A 27784-nucleotide genomic window follows, 5' to 3' on the forward strand; every position below is an offset into this window, starting at 1 on the left:
TTTTGCTTATGCTTTGTGAGATACTTAGAAAGGAAAAAGAACATTAAAGAAAAACAGTAATAATGAGATTTTACTTATAATATAGATGAGGAAACTAACAGAATTGAAGAAGTTATTTCCAAGTGACTGAAGTATAACACATATTCAAAGATGAATGTGATAAACACAAAAAATATTTATTGATAATGATTAGAGAAAACGTTAAAAGCTTCATTTTGCAACTGTAAATTTGCATTAGTATTATCATTATTCAGTATTGTTATTACTAAAATACATGGATTTTAATAAAATGGATTAAGCTATAGAAGAAAGATCTAGAATCTTAATCATCAAAGAGTTGTTTAGTCATAAATCATTTATTTCTAGATGCATGGGAAATTGATTTAGGACTTATCAGAAATCTTTTATAGCTCACATTGTTCTTGGAAATTTTGACCAATTTCAGTGGATTAAAATAAAAACTTAAAAAGCAAAAATCAACATTTCTTAAGGGGGAAAAAATTACATGTGTTTACAGGAAATATATAATTGTGAATAAAACAGATTAACAAAGTTATAAAAATTAATGGGAGAAATAAAAGGATTTGAGCAAATTTAAACAAAAAAGATTAAAATCAAGAAGTTCAAGTAATATAAAATATTTTCAAAACTGCTACTTTACATGCAGTTATGTTTATTTAGAAAGCTGCAGTTTTAGAAATAATAAAACCATTCTGTGACATTTTCTTTAAAGAGCAGCCTTGGGTTAATCTTCAGCTGGTCAATAGTACTCTGCAGGGCAAAGTAAATGATCAGGTTCACTGGACTTAACAGATTTAAGACAGTTTATGGGACATGCAGAACTGTCCCTATCAGCTTTTATGTCCTACATTATGTGCAAAATATTCTGAGGACTTAAAAATAGATGTGACAGTATGTTATTACTGTTACTAAAGAGCTACCTAGGGTGCCTGAAAGAAGAACCGTAGAACTGTAAAGTAATTTAGGTTGGAAGGCATCCCTGGAGGTCAGCTAGTCCATCTGCTCAAAACAGATACAATTACATCTCATTGCTCACTGCTCAGGGTCTTGTCTAACCGAGTTCTGATCTTGAAGACAGAAATCCAACAACTTCTCTGGGCCCTCTTTAGTGCTAGTCTGCCCTTGTGATTAAAAGTAGTAGTAGCAGGAATAGTAATAATAGTAATAATCCTTATATTTAATCAGACTTTCCTGTGTTCTAACTTGTGTCTATTGCCTCTTGCCCTATCGCTGTGCACCTCTGAGAAGGATCCGGTTCCATCTTTTCTGTAGCCTCACATTATGTAGATAACAATCAGATCTCTGTGTAGGTGGCCCAGGTCCTAACACCAGCCCTACCCCACATATCAGCTGATCCCTGCAATCTGGTGTTCACAAACCTTTTGAGAATGCGTGTCATCCAATCAACTAGGTCATTAATAAAGACATTAAACAGTACTGGCACAGTATCAGTCATTGGAAGGTGCTACTTTCAGCCACCAGCTAGACTTTGTACTGCTGATGACATCTCTTTGAGATGGGAAGTTGAGCCAATTATCTCCTACCTTTTAGGCCTGTGGGTACTGGGAGACACTGTGTCAAAGGGATTGCTAAAATAACGTTACTCACAGCATATACTGCTCTCCTCTTGTCCACAGAGCCAGTAATCTCTTACAGAACAATCAGGCTAGCCAGGTATGACTGCTGTTTGGTAAATCCATCCTGGCTGTTCCCAGTTGCCTTCTTGTCCTTTGTGTGCTTAGAAATTACTTCCAGGGGAATTTGCTCTATTATTTTCCCAGGGACTGAGGTGAAGCTGACTGGCTAGTGCCTTCCTAGATTCTCCCTCTTGCTCTTCTTGGATATGCATGTGGTATTCAACTTTTTCCAGTCTTGGGGAACCTCCCTCTGATCCTTTCAGACATGACAGATAGTGGCATTGACCAGTTGCATCAGCACCCTCAGGCTCATCTCATCTGCTCCCATGGGCTTGTGTATGTCCAATTGGCTTAAATGCTTTCATTGTATTTTTTTCTGCTGTGTGGTAATGCTTCATTCTCATGGATTCTACAGGTAGGCACAGGGATCTGAAACACTTAAGGCCAAAGTTTCCCAGTGGAAATGGAACCAAAAAAGGCATTGAGTGCACCAGCCTTTGCCATGTACTTCGTTACTAGGTTGCATAGTGGGTCCACATTTTCCTTAGCCTTTCTTTTGTTGTCAGAAGTTCTTGCTTCTTCCTTCCACATCCATTGCTGGTTTCAGCTCCAGCTGAGCTTTGGCTTTCGTGACTCCATCCCTGCTTCCTATATGTAGCAGTTCTTGTGCTTTGAGTTGTCCCTGAAGATTAGCTAGGCTCTCCCAAGCTTTCCCTTTGCCTTCCAGGGCAGCCTTCCACGAGATTCTACCAGGAAGATCCCTGAACAGAGTGAATTCTGCTCTTCTGAAGTCCTGTGTTGTAACTATCCAATCCGTCTTTCTCACTTCTCTCAGGATTTTGAACTCCAGTTTGATGGTTGCTGTAGATGAGGCTGCTCTTGATCTTCACATCCCTTCATATCCTTGTTTGTGAGGAACAGGTCTGGCAGATCACCTTTGCTTGTTAGCTTCTGAATCAGCTGCACCAAGGAATTGTCATCAACAGATTCCAGAAATCTCCTGATTGCTGCACTCAGCTGTATACTCCATCAGCAGATATCAGGGCGGTTAATAGGTGCCATGAGTATGAGTGCGTGCAATCATGAAGCTTCCTCCATCTGTCCCACAAAAGCTTCACTGACTTCCTATTTGGTTTTGAGTGGTTTGCAGCAGGCGTGTACCACAGTGTCACCATGTTGGTGTGTTCCTATGATCTTTACCCCTAAGCTCTTGACTACACACAGCCAGGTGCTGGACTGCAGGTTGCATCCACCTTGACTTGAGCCTTTCCCCTGCGCTGGATGAATTGAGAACACCACCTCAGCCCTCTGCCCTTCACATTTGACCAGTGCTCTGTAGTCACTTTCAGTGTGTTCAGGTAGAGTCACTCATACCCGTATGAATCAGCAGTAAGGCATAATAGCCCAATGGCCAGGTGAGTCTTGGTAGTGTCTCCACAATGTCCTGAATCCAAGCACCTCACAAGCAATAGGGTTCACAATCACCAAATCAGATGGTTGCCTTGTTCCCTCAGTCTCAAATGACTTGTCATCTGCTGCTTCTTATTTGTGATGTGAATACTTGAATCCGATTCACCTGGCTCTGATGTGTCCTCTCTTAGTCTTGTTCTTTCTCACCGGTTCCTAGGCTACTATATCTGTTCTGTAATTGTTTATCAGTAGTCAGAGGAAAAACCTTCCTTCCACTGTCAGAAGTCACAAGTCTTCAGATTACCTCCTCTTAGTAGCCTCCATCCACTGCTCCTTTGAGGGTAATCTCTAGATTTCCCCCCTTTGTATTGTTTGGGGGTCTCATCTCTGCAAAGATCTTGTCATTCTCCTGCAAATCCTCCTGACAGTACACTCATCGCCTTCACAGCTGCTTTGTCCAGCGGTGCAGCACCATGACAGAGCACAGTCCCCACAGTGGAGACCAATGTCTCCTACAACCCCAGGAAGAGGCACCAGGCACTCCCTAGTGTGTCAGCAGCAGCCCCCCACTGCAGTTCTGTCTGGGTCAGTGCTGAGGATAATTGTTCCAGCTGATGCCAGAGACTGTGCTCTGTGGTGTGGCAACACCAAGGCTGCACAGTGTCAAACTGTCCCATGCAGGCCTGAGCAGAGGGCTGGTCACCATGACTTGGTAAATACCAGATACCAGCAGAGGAATGCAGTGGTAGTAAACAGTTTTTTAGAAAGAAGTAATTAGCTTTCATTAGAGAATGGTCTTTCTGTAGATGCTTGACTCCTGATGCAGAAGCACGTCCAGACATAGTGGAGGTCAGCTCGCTGCTGTCCGATGTGATGATAAAATACCTGGATGCTTTATCCACCTCCCATCTCATGTTGGAGAAGAAACTGGATCGGGAGAGGAGACGAACCCAGAGGTACTTCATGGAGGCTAATCGAAATGCAGTAACTTATCGCCATCAGCTTTCCGTTTTATCACAAGTAAGTATATGTATTAGGCTTTATTTTTTCTTATCATTGTTTGCCATTTCCAAGAAAATAAGGTACAACAAAGCAGAAAATAAATAAAAATGAAAAGACTCATCCTCTTAGGACATTTTTCCATGCAGGCTCTTTAATTTATTTTTAACAAGGTATTAATTCATTTTTTGTGGACATGCTTATGCAGGAAAAATAACAGTATCTTAAAACCCAATATCATTCTGTGTTGGAAAATGGCATTGTTATGGAGATGCTTGCAGTTTTGATAGTATCTGATAATGTTTAATTATTACTGCACTCTAGTGAGTCATTTGTGAATAGGAGAATATACACTTGGCTAGGGTGGAACAAATGGATAATCTTGTGTATGCTTCACAAACAATGACACCTAGAAAATGGAACCTACACAGGTATAATTTTTAATTATAGATTGCTAAATAATGAGCAGTGATGCTGTTAAAGTATTTGCTCATGCTTTCTTGCTGCCTGATAAAGTTCTGCAGAAATACTTCTTAAAATTCTTCCATTTGCTTCAGGCTGTATTTTAAGCACTCTTTATGAAGAACACTGGTATTTTAAATAATGAACCAAACTTGTATATGCTCTCAGAGAATTTACTTAAAAAAATACAAGGACAATGTTTTTGTGTAGTAAAAGCTCTCTGTGAAAATTATTGTTACGGTAATTATGAAGCAGTTATAATTTGCACGGCTATTGTATTCTTAGATTCTTTTTATCAGGGCTCAGGAGTTTGCACTGGAGAACCTCTGTGTAGGAAAAAGATTTTCAGGAACACCTGGTCCCACGCTCAGGGATTTTTTTTTTTTTTAAAATATGTTTGTCTTCATCACCTTCCTGCCCAAACATGACTTGTAGAAATTGTTAATAATTTTTTTTAGTAGTTTTTTTACCTATCAGTCCAAGATCATTATCTGTATTATACAATTTTTTTTTCAATAAAAAGGATGCCAAAACCTTCAAGATAAACCTTAACAAACCGCTGTAATTTGAAATGTAAACACTACTGAGATGAAGGAAAGATACAGAATAGGATTTATAACTTAAAACAGTAAGAGCAATTATTTTTCATGTTTTTTGAGTTTTCTTACCCTACACATTTGGAAGCTTGTTGTATGTTGTTATTTTTTCGTATCTTGCTATAGTTGTTCTTAAGAGCTATAGTTATAGTGCATAACTGTGATGAAATTTGCAAAAAAATGTACTACGGATGGAAAGCTGCTTGATTTGGGATTTCAATGCAGTTATCCTATCTTTGAGAGAAAAGTGACCTATTCAGGCATTTGTAAGGTATGATAGAACTAATAGTTTTACACTGAAGTTAGAGTACTTCTGTTTTGTATAAATACTTGGAAAATACACCTACAAAACAAACGAGAAGGAAAATTCCTCTGTATTTGGGGGGATAAGGGATGGTCTTCTCAAGGAAGGAATACTGTAATTCTAGTTCCACTCCAATGGATATTTTATTATGTATATTAAAAGAACAACAGGAGGATCCGACAAAGATCCAGAACACTGCAGAAGCTGAGGGGAGTATGGCTCGGTAGTGATAGGTGGAAGACCTAATTGTGTGCCCATGCCGTACAAAAGATAGAACAAATCAGGCTAGGATCTTTCAAATTTCAGAGGAGTGCTACAAGGCTTAGAAAGAGAAGGAGCAATAACATGGCTTGTTGAGGTAATGAAGGAAAATTTTAGGAAGTTGAAAGATTTCTAATAAGGAGAATAATTATTCCTGAAAAGTGTGACTTTTGAAAAAAAGGAAATATTCTGACTAAAAGTACTGGGAAGAATTTCAAGCAGCTGTTCATGAAATAAAAACTATGTGAGGTATGGACAACCTAATTCATCTCAGTCAAGGCCCCAGCAATTCCACAGCCAAGTAATTTGTCATTTTTTCATGGTGTCAGAGAATTCAGTGTTTCTGCCACGTAGTTCAGTGTTTTGTTGAAGCCAGCTATCTTATGCTTTGTTTTCTCTCTGCTAAAATATACTTATGGCCTTCTTTTTCATCCCGGTTGTGTCATATTGTGAACGTTTCTGAAATAAAGAACATACTTTCTGTCCTGGTTTATGGAACTAAGCACAGAGATTTTTTGGAGCCAGAGTGGCATCTGTTTTATAAGCAGTTTGACCGGTATGGAAGCTGATAAGTAGGCAATTGAAAGGCAGGTCTGTAGATGATGTAGAAGTGTAGTTGCCTCGCCTGGCAAGTATAGCATAAAATCCATACTTTAAAATAATGTTAGTAAAGACAATCATTATCAGCTCCCCACATAAATTTTTGTCTTTCCTTGTTTTCCATAGAAATTGTTGATGTAAGAACAGAAGCAGATGTAGAGATGAAAGGTCTCTAATAAGAGTTAGTGTGCTCAGTTCTGAAAGGTTAAGGTTGCTGATGTAACACAGGGTACAGAGGACCCAAACAAGTAGTAACAACAGTGGTAAGTATCTCTCACATAGTACCTTTCATTTCAAGGTGGTCAACATTATATTTTCATGCTTTGGGTAGGAAAAAGTGGAGGGGAAGAAGGTAGTTTGTGTAAAGTCACCAAACAGACCAGTGGTAAGGCTGAGTTTTCTGTGTTCCAAGCCAAATCTGAGTGTCAAAACAGTAGTTTATTTAATGAATATTTTCCTTTAAAGAGATGAGTAGTCAAATAGTAATTTGATTACTTTTTTGAGGTATATAGATTTGAAAAAAAATAGATATTATTTTGGCTGTTTGTAAAAAGCTGAAAATAAGTAACTTCTGTTACTTAGGAAACATAAGTTTGATTACGTGGGCATCATCCATTGTTTCATTTACTGCATATATTTTAACTCAGAAATAATGCTTTGAAGCCCTTGATAAGCCAGCATGTTCACATACTGTTTGAAATATAAATAGAACAATGTTTTTCTCCTTGCCAGATTTTTAAATGTAAAATATCACCATACCTAAAACAATATAGAATGATGAATATTGAGATCTGTCTATATTTTGAATGTGGGAGAGAAAACTGTGAGCTTTATAATCAGAGTCTGTCAGCTAAAAATATATAACAAAATATGAGCCATTTGCACCTCCTGCTGTTCTCAGAGAATGTATTAAAAATGGGCAGATGTGAAAGACTACCTGGCTGATCAGAATAACTTCCTTTTCTCAATTCCTGAAGTTCTGATCTGTGCATATGGCACGTGTTCTGTCACATTCTTTCTCTACACCAGGTTTTTGTAATAATGTGTTTGTGAATTTAAGCTTATTTTAATTTTTGTATTAATAATGTCCCTAGAATACACATTTTATTTTTAAATCCATATATGCAAATCCATGTATTCAAATGTAGTTCCCAATTATGCAGAGTAATGTGAGACTAAGATGCTTAGATAATGGAAAAGTAGGTTCAACTTTTGCTTCTGCGTGTAGTGCAATTCTACGGAGTGGCTCCGTAGGCTAATAGGGTGTCAGGGCTAATAGGGTGTCAGAAGTCATTAACAGTCTGAACTGTCTGAGCAAGTCACAGCTTGGTCTCAGCTGGTACATTTAGGTCACCATTAGCTGCGTGCTTTGTCCTAAATGTCCAAATGCATGAGAATGCTTATTAGCAAGGTTGCTCTCTGCATCTTCCTGGTTTTGCATTTGAACTGGTAAGTCTTCTCCTAACCCAGCAGGCTGAAGAGCATGGCATAGAGACCATCTTGATAGGATTTTTAGCTGCAGGTCAATACTGGCCCTCCCAGACCTAGATCTGCAGGTATCAAGGTATTACACTTCTGGTGGACTAAGATGCTACTGCTAGGAGACACATTCTGATTCATATTCTGCTTACAGGCAGCTTGGTTACAGCCTGTGCTAAGAAACTTGCCTGCCTCTCTCTTGCAGAAGCAGTTCAAATATTTATTGGCTAAGAGTAGTGAAAGAAACAGTATAGCTGTTTTCAGACAGGGCTAAAGAGCCTGGCCAGACCTGAAATAGCTGATGCAGTTTCCTGTCTTCCATCTGCGGCATAAACCTTCATAATCTACCTGTAGATAATTAAAAGTAGATTGTATTATGTCTTTTCTAAATTGGTTTGGAAACATTAATGTTGTATTTAAAGTCTTGAGAAACATTGGGATGTCTTTATATGTCCCTTCTATCACTAATTCCCTAATGTAAATAACTGTGAAGCATTTTGTAGGAATACCTGTAAATACAGAGCATGATACAGCTGCCACTCTTCGTTATCCACAAGAATGGATTTTCTTTATCCCAATCTTCTTCATCTGCTGGGATGCATGGCCAAGAAGGGAAGGATTAAACGTTATGGTTTAAGAAACCTTACTTTTGTAACCACCCTGCAGGCTACTAGCAACTCTTGTAATTAAAAGCTACCACCAATTTACCCAAGTTTTTAGAAGAAATGAGGACAGGGTCACAGCTACCTGAAAGGCAAAAAAACCACAAAATGATTTAACTGTGTTTTCACTGAGTCATTTCCCCCATACCCAAGGTCAGTTCTGCACTATTGGCAGTTGTCTCACTATAATCAGTTAGTTTCTGAGCATCACCACATGCATTACAAAGTACTGCTTAATTAGCTATTCAATTGGAATTAATATATTTTTTTTGTTAACTCAGAACAAGACATAAAGATTGGATTAATATTAATTTTAATTTATTTTCTTCTTTCTGTTTAGCTATATGTTTTGGTCAATTCAGCCAACAAATGCATAACTTTTTTTTTCTTAAAACAACTGTGAATGCAGGAATTGCTTTTGTATTGGTTGAAGCAAAGAGTAGGTTTGGTTCTAAAACACTTAGAATGCAACAGGTTATTAATATTGCAATTTACATTAGGTTAGAATATTAAATTCCTATTTTTATTAAAATTATTTTTAAAAAAGTTTTTAAAAATGTTATTGAAAATTGGGTGATAGTGCCTGTCTGTACAGTGCTGTAATCCATTCCCATTGCTTTGGAAAAGAGTGAGGACTCAGAATGTCATGAAAGCTGAGCATTCCACAAATTTCTTTCTTCTACCCTTCACTCCATTCATTTTCTTCTGACACCATTCTGTTTCAGTGTTTATATAGCAGGTACTGGAATTACAGTTTAGGGGTTAGAAATGTTAGTGTGATAAGAAGGAACTAACCTTTTTAGATTGATACTATTTATGCTTGGAGAATAAAAGAATATGCAAAAACTTTTGCAGGTAAAATATTTTTGAGAGTTGCTGAATGTAGGAAATAGTTACAGCCAAGTTAATACCTGTGAAAATGGGTGATCAAACTATTAATGACAAATCCATAATGTACTGAATTCAGCTTCAATTTATTAGCACATCATAGTACTTTAATAAATTAGAGAATATAAGGCAGGAAGAGTTGTCAGAGATTATCTTGTCCACCTCCAAGCCTTAGAGCTACCTGACACTCCTTGTGTTTGACCAGTCAGTCATAAAAATGTCAAGTGATAGAAAGTCTCTCCCCAGGCAAACTATGCCAAATTAGGGAACAGTTTGGAATCAGCAGAAATGCAAAAACTGTCTTTACAGTCAGAATTGCATGTATGAATGAGTCTTGGTTTTTTTCCATCTGAAGATAACATCTGGAAAACCATGAGGATGCCTGAAGCACTGTCAGAAGATAACTGGAAATCCTGAGCATACCCATAGCACGTATACATGATGCTATATACTGTATCTGCAGTTAGTCTGGTGCTTTCAGAAGATGTTGGTCATGCTTTGTATGCCTGACAGAGTAGATGTGTTATATATGTCTTGTTTCCAGGAGATATTAGATGAACAAATGCATATGCATGTGCACATGCGGGATGTAAATGACACTTGAAATTTTCAGACCCACTCTTAGATGTCATATAAGTGCTCGGAGAGCACTAAGTCTAAAATATCTCCAGAATGCTGCATTTACTGAGCACATGCAAACCTGGTACATAGCATATGAACACTTATTTCTCTCTGCACAATCCCAGATCGATGCAATAGTTGAACACTTAATTACTGTTAGGTGGTCTTAACATTTAACCTGAATTTTACTTGCTACAGCTTGTGCTGCTTACTTTTTGTCCTCCCCACAGCTGAAATAGGTAGGAGTTATTTCTTTTCTCTCATATATTGTATCTCCCCTTTGTATTATTTTTTCCTTTGGGCTGAATGATCAAATTTCAGCAGTCTTACATTGTAAGTCATGTTTTGTAGACCTCTAATTTTTCTTATTTCTCCCCTTGCCTGCCTTTCTACGTTTTTAAGGATAGTGTTCAAAACTGGACTCATTTACTCCAGCCGAGAACCATATTGGTACCAAGTAGAAAGGCTACGGTGTTCTTAGGGATGATTGCCTTCTGTATACATCCTAGTATGATGTTTACCTTTTCCTAACAGCATGGTATCATTGAGTCATATTCTGTTTCTAAGCCACCAAAACCCGCATATCTTTTCCTGCAGAGCTGCCGCCTGACCAGTCCTTCCCCAGTCTGTGCATTTGTACAGTTGTTTTTCTCTGCTCCTAGAACTTTGCATTCTCCATATTTAAACTTCATTAGTTCTTTAAGTTTCTCCAGTTTCTCAAAACTTTCTGACACCTATCGTCACTTGCATTGACACAACTCTGTGTATGATGTATATGCTGTAATATGATAGATGATGTGAATGTATCACACTCTAGGCACATTTAATAGGCACTCTATCTATCCCATTATGCAGATTATCATTATAATTCAGTGAAAACATTGAATGACTTTGGAGCAAGGTGAGAAGCCATTCTGAAAAACTATGCTCGCTACCCAGTTTCAATTTAAAAAACACTCGAAGTAGTTACCAAGTTGAGAACAAGTTTTGTGGTCAATTATACAGCCAACTGATTGTGATTTTTGTCTAGGTTACACTTCCCTAGCTTTCTTGTAAGATATCTTAAGAAACATTGTCAAGAGCCTTACTAAAACAATTATAAATGACAGTTCCTTCTTGTTCCTAATGCGCAAAAGCTGTTACTTTGTTACAGAAAGAAATATGTTGGTTTAGTATGTTTTTTCTTCCTGACAATTTAATGTTACCTGTTACTCATTTTATTGCTATCTTGTAGTTTTTACAAATAATTTTATAGTGGAAGTAGTTCTATTTTTTTTTTCTGAAATAAAAATTAAATTGACTAGTATAATGCTGTAATTACTTGTCTCTAATAAAGAAGATTAAACACTGTTTGCAAATGCCACTAAGGAGCTCTATATTTCTTGAAGGCAGAAAAGTTAATTCTTCAGGATAGCAATATGGCAAAATGGAGCTAAACAAAAGAGCAATATTATTTTTAAGAGTAGCTAAATCTTTTTTTTTTTTTTTTTTTTTTTTAATTTTGACAGTGTTAATTCCTGTTTATAAAAGATTAGATTCCTGTTGGAGCTCAAAAAGACCAGTTTAAATTTCACTTCTCCAAAAATGAAGTGTATCTGATTTTATAGTGGTAGTGCTGACCAGTGAAGAGAGAGAATAGTGCAAGTATACAGATGTGGATGAAGTGTCTCAGCTTGTAGACAAAGGTTTTTCTTTATGACCGGGACACAGATTTCAAGTGTTTCTAGAGACGCTTTTGCTCAGTCACAAAAGAAGATGAATCCTGGAAGAAAATTTAATTGGTTCAGGATTTGAATATATTTTGCACAGGAACTCTTTTCCCCTTAGATTTCTTTTTGAAATGTGTTTGTTTATACTAAAGGCAGATTTTCTGTCAACGAAGGTGGCAAACAATCTGATCGTGGGGAAAGTGAGGCAGTAGTTTATTACGAAAATGTAATAATATACTGGATCAACTGATGAAGCCTCCAGAAAGATTTGTAAAATACTGGACTCGAAAATCAAGTGTGTACGTATGAGCACAGTTCAAATGAATGTGTATCAACCTAACTCATGTTTGAGTGTTTGTGATGTTTTGAATATCCCCTTGTTTCACAGGTTTCTTAAAAAGCTAAGTATCTGTCTTTCTGCTTATCTGAACAAAGTCTCTCCAAGACTCTGAGGCGTAGAAATGGTTGTTTCAAGGTGTTGGAGAAAACTTTCTCCATGCTTTTCTCACAAAATTATGTTCTTTATCTCCTTATATCTTTATGTAGGTCCTTATGGTCCCACTCCAATGCTGAGCAGAAGTAGCATTGAACTCACATGCCAGGCTCCTCCAGTTGGGATACTTTTGTCCTCCTAAATTAGTCAGGTGGCCTACTCAAAAAAGAAACAACAGTATATTATGTCACTTTTGAAAATCATTAGCTATTGTCTAGGTAGGGCAAAATATATCACAGGAAATTTATTTGTTACTCTCAGATCAGTGATGAAATACTGTAGTTCTGTATGTTCAGGTATTATGTAAATGAACCAGATTTTATTTTATAGACAGGTTATAGCTTTACAATTTATAGAACTGCTTTAAGGCTTTAGGATATGTTTCACTGATCTCTGAACAGTTTCTGTAGCAGGACTGATGACTATTTTTGTCATGAGAGCTACAGAATTCAGTTCATGCATTTCAAACAGGTTTCCTTTTTTGATGTGGCAGTTAGATCTGACACCAATTGCTAACAGCATGCCTTTCTGATCTTCTTCCCCCTTAGCTCCACCTGATTTACAAGTTATTGTTAACAATTGGTCGTTAGAGTGTAAGGCTCAGTACTGGCGATGTTGAAAGGAGATTTAAGTTTGAAATCTCCATGCGATTTGACCCTTCTGTCTCTTTACTTTGTTTTCTTTTATGTGGAACAGGTGAATTGGTTCTTTTCAAGGGCACAGTGAGCATGCATATATATGCCATGACTAGGCTGCTCTCTGTAAGTGAGCTTGAGAGTCATTGCTAGTGGTTGCCGTGCTGTGCTACACTGAAGTCACTGCTATCGTGGCATCTTGGGCATAAGCTCAGTCCAGTACTTAAGTATAAAATGATCTTTTCCCAGCCAAATCTAAAGAGAAAAGCTTGAAAAACCATCTTGTACAAGTTAAGTTAAAGTTTTGGAAATGGAACAAAAGATGGGGAGGCAATTGAAGCAGACCGTTGCACGGGCAGTGGTATAGTCAGTGCTCAGGGTGCAGCTAGGTTTCTGAAGGAGGAAAGGGTTCTAGTGCACCCATTCTGCTGTGCCCCAATAAGATCAAAATACTTCATGGGAAAAAAATTGGAAGAACAGTCTTAGATACAGGCCAAATTGTCTTGGACACACTTGGTAAGAATATAAGTAGTGAAGAATGTGTTATCTCCTGATACTACTTTAACATTAAAGACACTGATTTGTTAAATTGGACGTATTTATATATCTCCTGTTCTCCTTTATTGCACTTTGCTCCGACAAGATAGAGTGAAAATAAGCATGAAATTATTCACTCACAACAGAAATAATATGAGAAGACTTGAAACAATATATAATGAGATCAAACCCCTAGTCTGCCTTCAAAATATGTTGCATTAAAATAGAATCAACAACAGGGATCAGGGATCTCTGTTCTTTCCAGAAAAGCTATAAACATTGACAGCAGCAAAGGCAGAATTTTATACTCATTAAAGAACCCCATGCTACAGACAAGATTCAGTACTGAAATGGTACAGGCAAATGATTTATATTCCATGTTTTGATTTTCTTTGTTAATGCCATTCAGCATTTGGTCTGTTCAGCCTTGGGGAGTCTCTCTGGCATCATACCATACCAAGTTCACTTCATATTTTGCTACCATCTTGACTATTGTGCAGGTTTTGCGTTGTCCAGAACTGGTCTGCTGTGTATTACCTAATCTGGAAGAGAGTAAATCTCCCATTGCTTGTATCTGAGAACCCGCTATCTTTGTCCAGTCTTTTGTTTTTTTTGTGTTGTTCAGTGTTTCTTTCTGATCTGGTATTTGTTTTAGTTTTTTCACTTGTGGTGCTTGTTGTGAAAAGACCTTCATCAAGAACAAAGATGCCTTTTATGTAAAGGCTAGAAATAATTTGATTAGTTTTTTAAAAGTTTTGCTCTAGATTTAGAAACAGTGACTGAACCAGGTATCACATAGTTCTGGACTATTTTTATGTGTGTCTATACACAAGTGACACTTTTTCATTTGCAGATTTTCTGATGAGTGCTGGATAAGGACAGTCAACACCTCCTTTTTGTTCTTTGTTGTCAGAAAAATTACAAGAAATTGAGTCTTCATAGCAGCAGCAGTGAAGCAGCCAGCTGCAAAAGGGAGTTTTCAGAAAATACTGGCCTTCTATCTGGAAACTGTCAATCTGCATGTGGAAGAGATGAGGAAAAAAAATATGAAGAAATCCTTATAGAGGATCATGGCACTTTACACAACTCTGAGAAAGGTAGTCATTAGAAAAAGAAGCATCAGGAGTATTATTATGCTGGTCAGAGGTATGTTAAAAGCTAATTTGCTTTCATTTTTATGTGCAGATATGTTCTCTGAATTTGATGATGAGCTGGACATACTGGACAACTCCAGCAGCTCCAGTTCAAGTCACTTGAAAGAGTCTGCTATTGGTAAGATTCCTTAAGGATGAGGCGTGCGCTACTTTCTAACAGAAAAATAGTTGTCTATTCCAAAATACTGCGCTATTTCATGATTTATTGCAAGTTCACTGTCTGTTGTGGTTCCTAAGTAAAGAAAAATAAAATAATTGTGCCTGTGGCAGCTGATTCCAGTATAATACATTTTGCATCACATAGTCTTTGTGTAGCTTGTCTCCATATTTGCAGTAATGGCTACGAAAACTGGAATATTATTGGGCAACTTGACAAAGGCTTTTTTTATATTTGAAGCATAAGATAAGTAGTGTTGGTAAGAAACAAATGGAAGAGACTATGAAAACTTTTGTCTCAGTAATAATAATGCTATGCATATGAAGAAATGGAGTGCCCTGTTGGAGGGTGTAAAAAAGAATGTTGAAAGAGGTAAGCTTTAGCTGTCTGCATGGTTTGACTGAATGGAATTGAAGGAATGCTTAATGACTAGACTTGAATTAGGAAGGGGTTGTGTGACAAAACTGTTATTTCTGCCTGTAGTTATTTATGGTAATCAGATAGGAAAGCACTAGCTGTGTTGGGTGTTATCTTAAGTAATAGTTTTTGGATTATATTCTAAATCTGAAAAAAAGAAAGAAAAAAAAAGACATGTAACCACTGTGAGCTACTTGCTAAATTATGAGCTACCATGATCTACCTATTAAATAGGGTGGAGTTCTGGTCAGGGAAAATCAAAGAGCATTTTATACTAGAAGAAAAAGATTGATAGTAGTTGTTTGAAGATTAACAAATATTGTTGCAAGGTCCCAGCCTTCAAAAAATGTGGAATTACATTACTTTATGTTTGTAGTCCTATTTGCTAGCCGGATTTCCTTCAAATTTTGGCCCAGGTATTGAAGAAATGTAACTGCTTTTAACTGAAACATCTAACCATTAGTGCAGGGCAAATAAATGATCTGATAATTCTACTTAAAATCCATTAATATGATTTGGTAATGGTAACCAGATAGTCTGCCATTCTAAAGGCTGGAGGACCAGTGGCTAGCCAGCTCTGAGTTTATTATCAAAGTTTTCTTTAAAAAATAATAATTACAGAAAAACTCTTTTTCTTTGTTACTTCCCTATGCTAAGGGAGTAAAGAGGAGGTTACAGGGTACAGGGAAGTCTAATCTGACTGTGGGAGGGTGTTGCATGGAAGGAAACCCTTGAGGAAAAGCAGCCTGTGGAGACAATATTCTATTTTGTTGTTTATACTGAAGAATAACACGTTGTGTGTCTCCCAGAAGTGTAATTGTTTGTTGGCTAGTTCAGCATTGTACACAGACATTTGAAATCTTTGTGCACCCAAAGCATTATGGATAAAGATCTTCTTGTTAATTTTATTTTGTTAAGATTTGGACATTAACAAAACATCAAGTTTTTATAATATTTAAATTGATTTCATTGACTTACTTTGGGTGGAAAGAATCAGTCAGTTCCTATTAATTCCAGTGACTTGAATCAGCATTTCTAGAAGTCATTGTCCATTTTCCTCCCAGAATATTTAATTGTTATATAGATACTTCAGGACTGCTTTTTCAGAAAAATAATTCTGCAGTCATATGTTTTCAGATCACCTGTAGTTTCTACTTAATATTGAAGTTAGCATTGTAGATAAGTTGTAATTAATGCTGGCAAATTTTTCATGTTTTCAGGAAAAAAGAAAATATAGCTTTAAAAAAAATTATTACATTCAGCATACTTGGGTATCGCTTGGGTTATGTTCCAAGCATATTTCCTTGCTATTAAGTGGCTAACAGCATTTGAATTATTAGCCATGGTTTTGTCAGGCATGTCAGCATTACAGGGGAAAATGTGTCCAACTTTCACCTACCTAACTTGGAAACCACTAACCTGAAAACGTTTCAGTTACAGGTATATTGATCAGGGTCTTGAAAGGGTTTGTCTTATCGTGCTGCCATCACATCACTTTCAGAGAAAACATGATCTGCAAATGTAGAAAAATGTTGCCCTAATTTAAAACTGTGGTGGTATTTTGTAAAAAGGTGTGATATGCGGAGTTGTTCAGTGGCACAGAAGCTGGTATGTGTGTGAGAGACAGTGTAATAGTGGTTAGCTTTTTTATAGTCCACCAATTGTCAAAATATTTTTAATAACTTTACATAACCTGTGCTTTTCAATTATGCTTTAAGAAAGGATTATTGTTTTTAGTTTAGATAATGTAGTTTTACAGGACCAGCTCCTTTAACAACTCCTAAGATTGCCAAATGGAGGGTATGTAGGTTCTGGGATAGTTCATGGTACTTAAAATGATTAATCCTACAGGAGCAAGATTCTGCACATTTCAGAAGCATAGAGGCAGTAGTGAGAGATGTATTTTTTTCCCCTGAAGTCCTTATAATTGGAAGTTACAAAGATTGACAGAGCATAGGGACTTAGTCAAAAAGCAATGAAGAGTGATGGGATGATAACAGCATTTTAGTTGCATTTTTTCTTATTTTAAAATTAAGGAACTTCCCAACTTTACCTTAGCTTAGTCATATTTAAGGGGTTTTTACTTGGTTTTGATTTACTGTACCGGATTTCTGCTGGTAATACCAAATAGCAGGAAAATATGTGGTATCTCATAATGCATAGTAGTCCAGTAGAGCTAGTATTTCAGTTGGGTGAGAGGGAGTTTAGAAGTTTACCCTGTGGCTGGGAACAGTTTTTGGACAATATTTTTTTTGTTTCCTTTAACCATGTTTGTTTACACTGTAATCAGGACAATGTCCTAAACACATTGAAAGACGAGTTCTATGTAGAAGGTGTTATTAGAAAACCCTGGTCCCTAGGGTTTTATGTACTTGCCTTCTGACCTTCCTCACAATAAAAAGCATGTAATAGGTCCCTTTTAGGATTGCTCAGCTACTAGCTTTTCATGAGACCCAGAAGGCTCAATGCACAGTCCTGTTGTGCTGTATCTTACTTAGGAGTTTTTCTGTTACCTCATAATTTAATATATGTTTCCAGTATTTGGAAGAAACTCTGAACTTACCTAACTTGTGACCAAGAAGCAAAGATGCTTTGATTCAGGACTCCTTTCCTTGCCAAAAGTTCTACGATGCAATAGTATGCAGAGTTATCATGTAATGAAGAGACCACAGATCTGCCAGAAGAATATTCTAGTGATGTAGCTCTGGAAGGGTCTCCTGTATCCTTCTTTGAACTTTTAGAAAAATAACTTGTTTACACAGTTGGCAGGACTTGAGCCTTGTGCAGGTAATGCTCAAAGCAGTCAAAAGTATCCAGCTGAATAACAGGATTTCAAGAACTAGGATACTCTCAAAGTAGGAACTCTGCACATTGTATGTAGCAAATGATTGGTCTCTGGGTTTAGGTCATCATCACTTAGATTCAAATTTAACTGTTTCTAAGGATAACAGCAAACACAGCAGGAAATAAATATCCATTACTTAAATGCCACTTGCTGTCTGTAGCTAGTAATGTCTTTCAAAATTTGGGCTTCATTGAAGGCAGCAGCTACCTTGTATTTTGCAAGTTTTGTGGTCATAGAACTGCCTTTTTTTTTTTTTTTTCTTTTTTTCTTTTTTTAAATTTAGACCACTTGTATTTTTTGGAAGATGTGAGGATTTGAGAAGATATTTTTTCTTTACATAAGACATTTAGATAGCTTGGTAGTTCTTCGGGGTAAGATCATCTCACATCTGCTATATATGATTCTTTAGATTGTGAGGGGAAAACTTGGGAATTTTGTTGACAACGATTATTGCATCAAGAAAACTAATTTGCACAATTGGCTGTCTCTGAAGAATTTTTGAGATCTTACAGTGTTTTGTAGGCTTGTTTTTCCCATTTGACTTTGTCTAAGGTTCAGATTTCTCTTGAGACCTCAGGTTCATGGGACTTTGTTGAAGACATCAGCTAGAACAAGTTCTGCCAAGACCTAGTTTTCCTGTGTGATGCTTGAGTTAAGCTTTAAGTATGATTATGGCAACTTCTGTTGCTGTACGTGTGGTCACTGCTAATGAGCAAAAAACTTAATTCTCTTTGCTCTGCAAAACAGCTAATTAACATGGTTGAGAACATCCATTTCAGTGTACAGTGATTTAAAGGGCAGCTTCCTAAGAATATTTTGTATAAATAAAGGCAATTTGACCTTTCTCCTGAAAAGATCATTAAGCAATCATTCAAAAAACCACTTCCATTGCTTCCATTTCATTCAAGGAGATGTATTGAAGTTTTGTGCTAATATGAAATCTTAATTCAATTTTCCTATCAGTCTGATCAAACTTGAAAGGATTTTCAGAGGGTTTTTTTTAGATATCAGTGAAGTGAAAGTGAAATCCAAAGATAAAGTTACTGTCCTCCCAGTTTTTTTTGATCTTGTATCATGTTATGAGTGCTCTTCTTGTAATTATGTGGTTAGGTACCTGCAAGAGAAAAACAGTAAACTACATATTAGAATGTATTTGTATGATTTGCACTGATGTCAATGCATGTTATGAAGTTAAAGCCTTAGAAATTGCTTTTAATTACATCAACTATTTAAGACCAAAGTAGCAATCAGAAAAATTCTTGATGCCTCATTTGATATAAATTTTTTTACAAAATTTAATGTCCTCAAGGAATCTTCATAGAACTATTCGGAATAGGGAGGCTGATAAGAATCAAAAGCTTTGGATTTTCTGTGTCTTCCGCATTCCAGTAAGGGTGGGCACAAACCAGGAATGAGATAGAGGATTTATATTTCATTTTGCTTGAGATAATCTTGAACTGAGAAATTGCCTCTTGCAAGGCATTTGAACAAAACATGTCGCCTTGCTCTTCCCATCCATGTCAAAGGAGTAACCATGATTAAAGGAAATATGGTTGAGTAAACACAGGAAATATGGTTGAGCTAACACCTTGGGCTGGACATCAGAATGCACTATGCACATCATGACTTAGGTTAGTTAACTCTTTCCTACACATCTGTGTTGTTTCTTACTCCCTGCTTGGCTTTGTATGATTACCATAACTCTTACACAAAGGACTAAGGATTATCACTGAAGTAGTTAGTATTCAATGAGTGTGTGTATACACATGTGAACATGTTTGTTACGATGATTTTTAGATGGTCTGAGTCTCTTTTTGCTTAGTTATTGAAGAAATTATTCCAATATGTTTTCATAGTGTGTAACATAAAGAGACTCCTCTCTCAGTTGTAGCTGCTCAGTGAGTCTCTAACATAATAAGCAATAAAAATGGGGCTGAAGGTGTTGGCTATTGTTTAGTGATTTTTCTGCATCATAATTTCTGGTTAGGGTTTTTTTTTTAGCATTAATAAGTATTTTCCTAAATGTAGCATATGGATTAGAAAATACTGCATTTCTGCCATGTACAGTGAAGTGGTGAGACAGACTGTGGTGTGAAATATCATGCACTTGTAAATACACTTATAAGCTGTCAGATTAGCAAGTCAAATATGGTGAGTCATCAAACTGATAAAGCAAATTTGAATATGAGCTCTTTACTGATAGAGAGACTGTTTATTTGAAACAGCCAAAACGTATAGGATTTCAAATCCAATTTTGTATATAAATACTTTGGAAGGGGTGCTGTTTTTAAAATTCTAGCAAACAGCTGTGTTCAAACTTAGCTTTCTAGCTGAGTAGTTTCTGTTACAGATTTTCTCGAATATATTCCCATAATATATTATAGTCTTTGTTATAATGGAGTGTATGAGGTTGTCCTTACCCCAAGCAACATGATTCAGGTTCAGTCAGAGCTCCTGCTTTTATATTTGTATTATTGTGGCTGCAGGTAAAATACCTGTTCCTTGAATAGGAACAATCATATTTTTTTCAATTCCAAAGGCCGCCTTTACTTTCTAGGCAGCGGACGCTGCATTTTCCTATCTGTTTTCCTGTCTTGGTGTATCTTTGCTTCTATAAGAGCCTAGTTTATTTGCTATTACAGAAGTCAACAGTTCCTACCAAACAGTCTTTTGGCCTAACTACTGCAGAGTTTTAATACCTGTTTCCTTAAGCAAAGCATTAGCAAGGAATAAAAACCTGTTTCCTTTTCTTTAATTCTTTCTCAGTCTGTGTGCCTTCTGTTTAGGGAGACAGATTTGGCCAAAGGATGTATAATTTCTTTAGGTTTTAAAGTGAATTCTGTGTGACAAATGCAAGCCTCCTTCAGGATTTTTTTTTTAATTTAGAGGGTCTCAAAGAAGCAGGAAAAACAGAGGTGCTGTATTTCAGAGCGTGACAGAAAATATGTTTGAATACAAAATATTTAAGACTCTCAGAAATATGTTTGCTCTCTGAAAGCCCCCTACTGTTGCTCTAGAACTAATATAACTGCTGTAACAGGACCAACAATGGGAAAACTAGTGTAAGTTTGGCATAAAATATTTTATTTTTTTCTTAATTACTGTTTGAGTGATTACACTCCACTGCTCTTGTTTTATGGTAATGCTTGTGATGTTACTAGTGTGGAAAACCCATCTCCTGTAGACAAAGGCAGGGTGTTATATTAAAATGCATTAATTGTACAGGAAAATTGTTGTAGAATTTCCTAATCTTTCCAATCAGACCTTCAGTTAGCTGAAATATCTTTTGATTTAAAAATACGCTTATTCCCCATTCAAAATGAAATACCATTTGTAGGAGAGAGTGGTCTCATACATCAAAATTATCATCAGGGAATGATTTACAGGAATGTTTTAAGGCAGATGCTTATGACAAATACTTGCTTTAAGACAATGCTTTCCAAGTGCATTAATCAATATCATCAAGCATTACCCCTCTCTCTTCAAGTTTTTTGGCACTATGCAATAAATGGCATAAATGTTTGGGTTCAGTTTTAGTGCTAATTGGATGTTTGACCAATAACTGGTCATACTCAAGGTCTCAAAATCAGTGGGATTATTTAAGAAGTAAGGTATTACATGTGCAGTAGTTTGAGTAGTTATCTAATAGAGTAGCAGCAATAAAACTCTGTTAGAACAAGGTTTAGACAACCCATCAAAGGACCTCTGAGAAAATGGGTAAATATTCTAGCTTTTTATCCAGACTAGACACAATGTTGTGGCCACAGTGGTAGCAGTTAACTGTAGTAATTTAATACAAATCCAGATACATCCTCTGTGGACATCTAGTCAGCATGCGTTTTTATTTTCTGTGAAATTCTGAAAGTATTTATTAAAATACTATGCAGGGCTGAGATTTTGGTTCTGACGCAAGCAAATCTTTGATACATCAAACAGCAAGTCCATAGTCAAATGGAGGTTAGGAGTATGTTTAACACTGCTTTTTAAAAGTTATTTTGACATCATGTCTGGAAAATAGAAAATATTAACAAGTATGTATATAGTTCTTTTAATGCAGAGAGAATAATTATACATTTGTTTCAGGTATAATTAAACAAAGTTTTAGTCCTTCTGAAAGACAACCTTGTAATAGGTAGGTATGGTTTATGATTTTAATATAGATTACATAATTGATCGTTGTTATGATCAATTCCGGTTGGTCATTTCACAGTGCAACAGTTGCACGATTGCCCTCATGAACCATTTCTTTACTTATCATTGCAACTTCATTTTATCTCAGCCTGTGACACTCAGTCTGCTTGAGGGTATCGTTAAAGGGTGTTTGCATGCAGAAGCTTTATGTAAGTAATTTAAGGGCTGTCATTAAACTGGTAGTTTTAAAAGTGGACTTTTGCTACATTAGCTTAAAGTGACATTAGTTGGTTAGCCAACTTCTGGTTTGCATGTTTAAGCAGCTGTTTTTTCCATAGAAAAAAGTATTTGTGCATTTGATGGTGTAGAGTAATATCTCGTCCCTTTGAACTCTTCTAGACCTTCTGTATAAATGTAGATATAAATTTTTGGAATTCTGGAGTCCTCATTTCTTTCAAAAAGGGAACAAGCCGAAACAGAATATGGCATGGCCATCCTCATTTTCCTTCTAAAGGTCTTCGCTTTTTCTTTTGTTATTTATTCAGAAATACATTAAACACATTCTTGACCAACCATTATTTTTTCTGATCTCCTTGGCACCACTCTTATTCATAGACTCTGTTCTATGTTTCTTCATTTCGGCTTTTCTTTCACATCTGACAAAAACCTCAAAATCACGCTTGGCTTTATCTGCCTCCTGAACAATTTTATCCTCTTACCTTTAAGTTAACTAGGTAAGTATAATAATGGTGTTGATTCCTGTCCCTTGTTTCTCTACAGACCCTGTTTGATCCAATTTTCACTTAAGGAATATTGCTGTAACAACTCTTAACTAAGCTGTTTAATGACCTCTTCCAAGTTACAGTTCCTTTATTTTCTTGATCTGCTATTTACCATTGGTGATATATTTGTCTTCTTCAAATCATGCTTTTCTGACTCTATGCTTTTCTAATTCTCTCCCTGTCTTTTGAAACTATTCTTAAAGATCGTTGAGGATACTAGTTTATCTATTTGATTTGCTGTGAATGTTACACACGGCTTTATAACTGATTCCCTTGTCTTTATCACTGATTCTCTTGTCTTTTCTTCTGCATCTTGTCTTTGCATGTGCAAATGTCTACTTACTCATCTACCTGCAAAATCATGCTTCAATTCATGAATTTAGCTGTATACACCAGATGTATTTCCTTCTGTCTATGCTAAATTTTTGCTCATCTCTGTAAGATCTTTTCATGGCCATGTGGCTATACAGTTGAGTACTACATAACTAAAAGGAATGTCATAATTTGCCTGTACCTGAAGTCCTATCCATTCAGTCAGGTTTTGATCATTCTCAGAAATAACATCCATCCTCACCAATGACATCTGAGCATCCACTTTAACTTGCATATCTCTCAAAGTCCTTGCATTCAGAATAAGGTTTAGTGTTCTGTCTGACACCTCTAATATATAAACTTTCATATCAATGTATGCTGCTAAAACTCTTGCTTGGGTTCATAAAGCTATTATGCGAGCAACATCCTTTCTGTTTTGATACATGCATTCTAGTCATTCAAATGCCTGTTCAGAACACTGCTGCAAGGAACATTTCTATAGCCCTACCTTCAACGTTGCCACCTTCCCTGTGTGTCTCTTTACTGGTTGTACTTTCTCTATCACTTCAAACACAAGACTTTATTTTTGCTTTCGTATCACCATCCAGTCTGTCACTTGTCACTCACTGGCTTTCTCCTGCTACAGCCAGTAATGGCAGCCTCCTGAAGCTTGAGGGTTGAAGCAAGCATGCTTTTTTTTCGTCCGTCTCTGTCCCTCACATAAAAATTAGTAAAACTGTTTCCTTATCTTTCTTTATAACTAGTCCTTGAAGCTGTAGTTTTCCCCACTGCCTAAAAAATCTATGCAAGTTCTTGCCATGCTAGGGCTGTAGAGGCTGCCAGCCATCAGGACTTCCTATTGGTTCCTTCAGTTCCTCATCCGTCTGTATCCATTTGCTGTTGCTTATCTCAGCTAGTGGGATCTGCAGGCTGGGACAGTGTTTCTGTAGAGTATAGAGCACAAGCTAGCATTGAAACATCTGGATCTGTATTTCTGACATTGAGGTATCCCTGTCCTGGTGATGTAGTATTATTTTTTCCCCCACTTTACTAGTACTGTATACATTATTACTCCTCTTTTTATGCACTAGACAATAATTACTTAATTTTTTTATGTGTTCCATCCATAAAATGGGTTAATTGAAATGTCCTTAAACATATACAAATGCAAACCAATATATAATCTAGTGGATTATTGCATTTTAAATATTAAAATCCTGTTTACTGTATTTGTACTTTCCAGGCTAAAAACTGATCAGGGAAAGGAATGAAGTCTAGCTTTTATTTAGTAGAAGTCATGCTATTTTGGACACATAGAGTAAGCCAGCCTTTATGTGCCTTATAAATGCACAGTTAAAAACTAGCAATTGTGGACAGATTTCCTTTAGAGGAAACATAAGAAGGAGTCAGGTGCTACTGATATTTTCTCTACAGTTATTGATGCCAAATGCAATTAAAACTACCTGTTTTGTTTTTTAATAATAATAGAGATTATATTGAAGGTCCAGGATCAAGACTGCGACCAGGTAATATTGAGCTTGCAACAAAATCAAACTTTAACTTCACTTAAACCTAATGATTTCCAGGTTTGTAAAACTTATTCTCCTTATGCATATAGAGTGCATCCTCTTACATTTCTCCAGCTTTACTGCCTGTTGATATCCTCTTGAGAGTGCCTCCACTCATGCACAGGACCCACACTAAGAAAACAGAGGATTCGTTCATGACAGGGTGGCAGTTTTATAGTTTTCCAGCTGTAGCTCTTTGCAATATGAAAAATCATGGTATTACCTAGTAATTATATTATTAAATGTTATAAAAGGAGATAATTACATTTCAGGTGCAAATATGTTATCTGAAAGATCCTTAAGGAATTTTTTAAAAATACAAATTCCAATAGTAAATCGGTAATACCTCATTTTAATGGTCATTATCCTGTCTAAACTTCTGCTGAATGCAATGGCTGAAGGCAATTTCTCCTGTGAAAAGAACATACCAATGTATCGTTGATGAAACATTTTTCTATTTGAGATACTTTCTTACGGAGAAGCTTCACATACTGTAATCTGCTGTGATTTCAGAATGCATATTGTCTGAATTAAATAATATTCAAAGGAAAATTATTTTGAGCTGTTGAAATATTGATCTTCATAAAAAAAGTACGTTTTATCTATACAAATGTCTGTTTCACAGTTTTTTGATATAAAAATTGTATTAGGAATTTTACTTATGCATACAAATCAAAATTTGCTGTCCACTTGCAGCAGTTTTCGGTTTTGTTTACTGAAGAGTGCTATTATAATACCAATAGTTCAAACCCACTATCCAGCCATAATGTGTCAGAGCTATAGTGATCTTCAAACACTTTAGCCTTTGTCAATATTTTCACTCCTGTGGGTAATTTGAGCAAATCCAGTATCTTTTGTCAGCAATGTTTTCCTTTTGGGTAAAACTCTTACAAGTTTTGATCAAGTCCTCAGCAGCCTATTCACACACACGTGCCCTCATCCCCCTCAAAATGCTATACTTCTGTATTTAAAAAAAATGTAATTGTGGAGTGGTTTGGAGTATGTGGATTTTATGGGAACTCCTAAAGTTCCTAGCTGGACATTGGGTGTCTAGCTGTCTTTGAAGCATATAGACACTACAAGCTGACATTACATCTGGTCCTCCAAGACTACTAAGTCATATTGTTGCTGTCACACTAGAAAACAGAAAAAGCTTTACACACTGAATAACAGGGGAGTCCATGCTATGTCCTACTCAGTCCTTTCTGTTTGCTGATACTATTTTAAGCATATTTTTATTAAGAAAAAAATATATTCTGAGAAGACCTACAAAAGAAAAGGCAGTCATTTTTTTGCCTTTGTGTTATAATACAAGCCACCGACAGCAAAGGAGAGGTCAAATACCACAGAACAGGGAGCAATGAGAAAGGTAACATGTCAAGGAAGTAAAGTTTTTATCAGCATCCTAGCAAAACCTGAAGATTCTTAGGTTGTAATAGCAAGACCACACTATTTGTTTTGGAATTGAATATAGCAGTGTTGAAACAGTTGGAGAGGTGAAAATGAGACAAAATCAACCTTGTTCTCGTGGTGTATGATATTTTAGATTACTGCAGTGTTGCTTCCACTTGAGCAGAAAGACCAACCTAAATTCTTCCTTAAATGGCTCAGGGAAAATGCCAAAGTTCTTTTCCTCTTAAGGATTATTTAGAGGAGACTTAGGGAAAAACTGTTGAACTGAATTTCACTTGCCTCTCAACCCATCTGCCAAAAGGCATTGTCACAAAAAAATCTGACAACAGCATTGATGTCATTATCTTCCTGATCCTATTAGCAATTTGTGTCTCTGTGATAGAGAATGACATTTTCTGTGAGAGTGCAGCCCAGATCTGGTTGGTCCCTAGGCACTTCAGTTTGTGAATGTCTCTTCTACTTTTTGTTAAAGTTGCCGTCAGAGAAATTCAACAAGAAAAAAAATTATAAAAGTTAAGTTGTGAGTTAATTAATTTTGATATTTGGATTACACCTCCCTCTTGGTAGAATTTTCATTCTTGATACCAGATTGCTTTGGGGGGGAAAAAAAAAAGTTTAGGTGGATGTAAATATGTACATATGATGTTATGATCCTCAAGGTGTTTTTGAATGAGGAAGTTTTAGAATGTGGATCTAAATTAGCTTCTGAAGTGTAGTTTAGAAATATTTGTATTTGAGACATACAGGACTGCTGGCTAAAGTTCAGTACTTGGACCTGTGCTCTTTGCTTAGCTTCCAGATCTAATACTCAACTTGGAAAGCTAATTTTGTTAACTTACGTTCTTTAGTGATACACTTAAGTGTTTTATAGTGTGGTCTGCTGGTAAACTTTTATTTAATCTCTGAGTCTGACCGTGTGTATGACTTAAATTAGATGAAGAGTTTAAAAATCATAACTAAGGACTAAAAATTCAAGAATCTGCTTTAGTTTTGGCTCTATACTCTTCCTCAGCAGGCAAAGCATGATAGAGAAGCACTAGGTAAGTCAGAATCAAGCTGTTCTGTTTAATTGTTATGTTTAAGATCTGAATTATATTTTGTAAATCCGCAAAGTTTGTAGAATACATGACATTTACTGCTATGTTTTAATTCTATTGAATTACCTAAAGCTTGATCAGCAGTTATTTCTTTATTGTTTCTTATGGCTAGAATTAAAATTATTCCATGGAACCCCAAAAACCTATTGTGTTTTATTTTAGTTCAATAGCTAAGTTCATAATGCTTTTTAGTCAACAAAATATGGTCAATGTTTTAGGTACGATATCCACAAATTAGTACTGAGTTTACTGTGCTTTGTAAATATTAAGTAATGAGTAACATTTAGGTAAAGTGAATTAGGTTTTGTTTTTTATCATGCTGTCTTTGGCTAGTGTTTTTCAAGTATCTCATTGAGTATGGCAGGAAACAAATCACATAGATATTTGATATTACTAGCTGGTAAATTACGGCAGTTTTGCTTCAGGAAAAGAGGACAGTCTTTTAATCATCAAGCTACTTGTACTACAAGAAAAAAATGTACCTCAGCGGACAAGTATATCTATTTCAAATTCTGGATGACCAAGACCATATCTGATTTATTGGCTGTTTGTAGTTAAGTCCCAAACAGTAGTTCAGTGGGGGAAATAAACTTC

At 36.3% G+C, this 27784-nt stretch overlaps 1 protein-coding gene across 6 annotated transcripts in view; it reads left to right on the forward strand.

Annotated features, from left to right (window-relative positions):
- The window catches only part of NEK10 (NIMA related kinase 10), a 115910-nt gene that overhangs the window by 64605 nt on the left and 23521 nt on the right, over positions 1 to 27784 (forward strand). For 5 of the 6 annotated variants that reach the window (XR_005827290.1, XM_040589433.1, XM_040589434.1 and 2 more), the window contains 3 exons: positions 3875 to 4088; positions 14228 to 14411; positions 14500 to 14586. Coding sequence is in view for 5 of the 6 variants with exons in the window: in XM_040589433.1 (XP_040445367.1) it covers positions 3875 to 4088; positions 14228 to 14411; positions 14500 to 14586 (485 nt within the window). In the remaining variant the exon portion in view is untranslated. Of the gene's footprint in view, positions 1 to 3874; positions 4089 to 14227; positions 14412 to 14499; positions 14587 to 21970; positions 22020 to 24600; positions 24639 to 27784 lie in introns of all 6 variants that reach the window. The other variant, XM_040589436.1, reaches the window with a different exon arrangement.

The sequence above is a fragment of the Falco naumanni genome, chromosome 4 (genome assembly GCF_017639655.2).
Source record: "Falco naumanni isolate bFalNau1 chromosome 4, bFalNau1.pat, whole genome shotgun sequence".
Taxonomy (NCBI): domain Eukaryota; kingdom Metazoa; phylum Chordata; class Aves; order Falconiformes; family Falconidae; genus Falco; species Falco naumanni.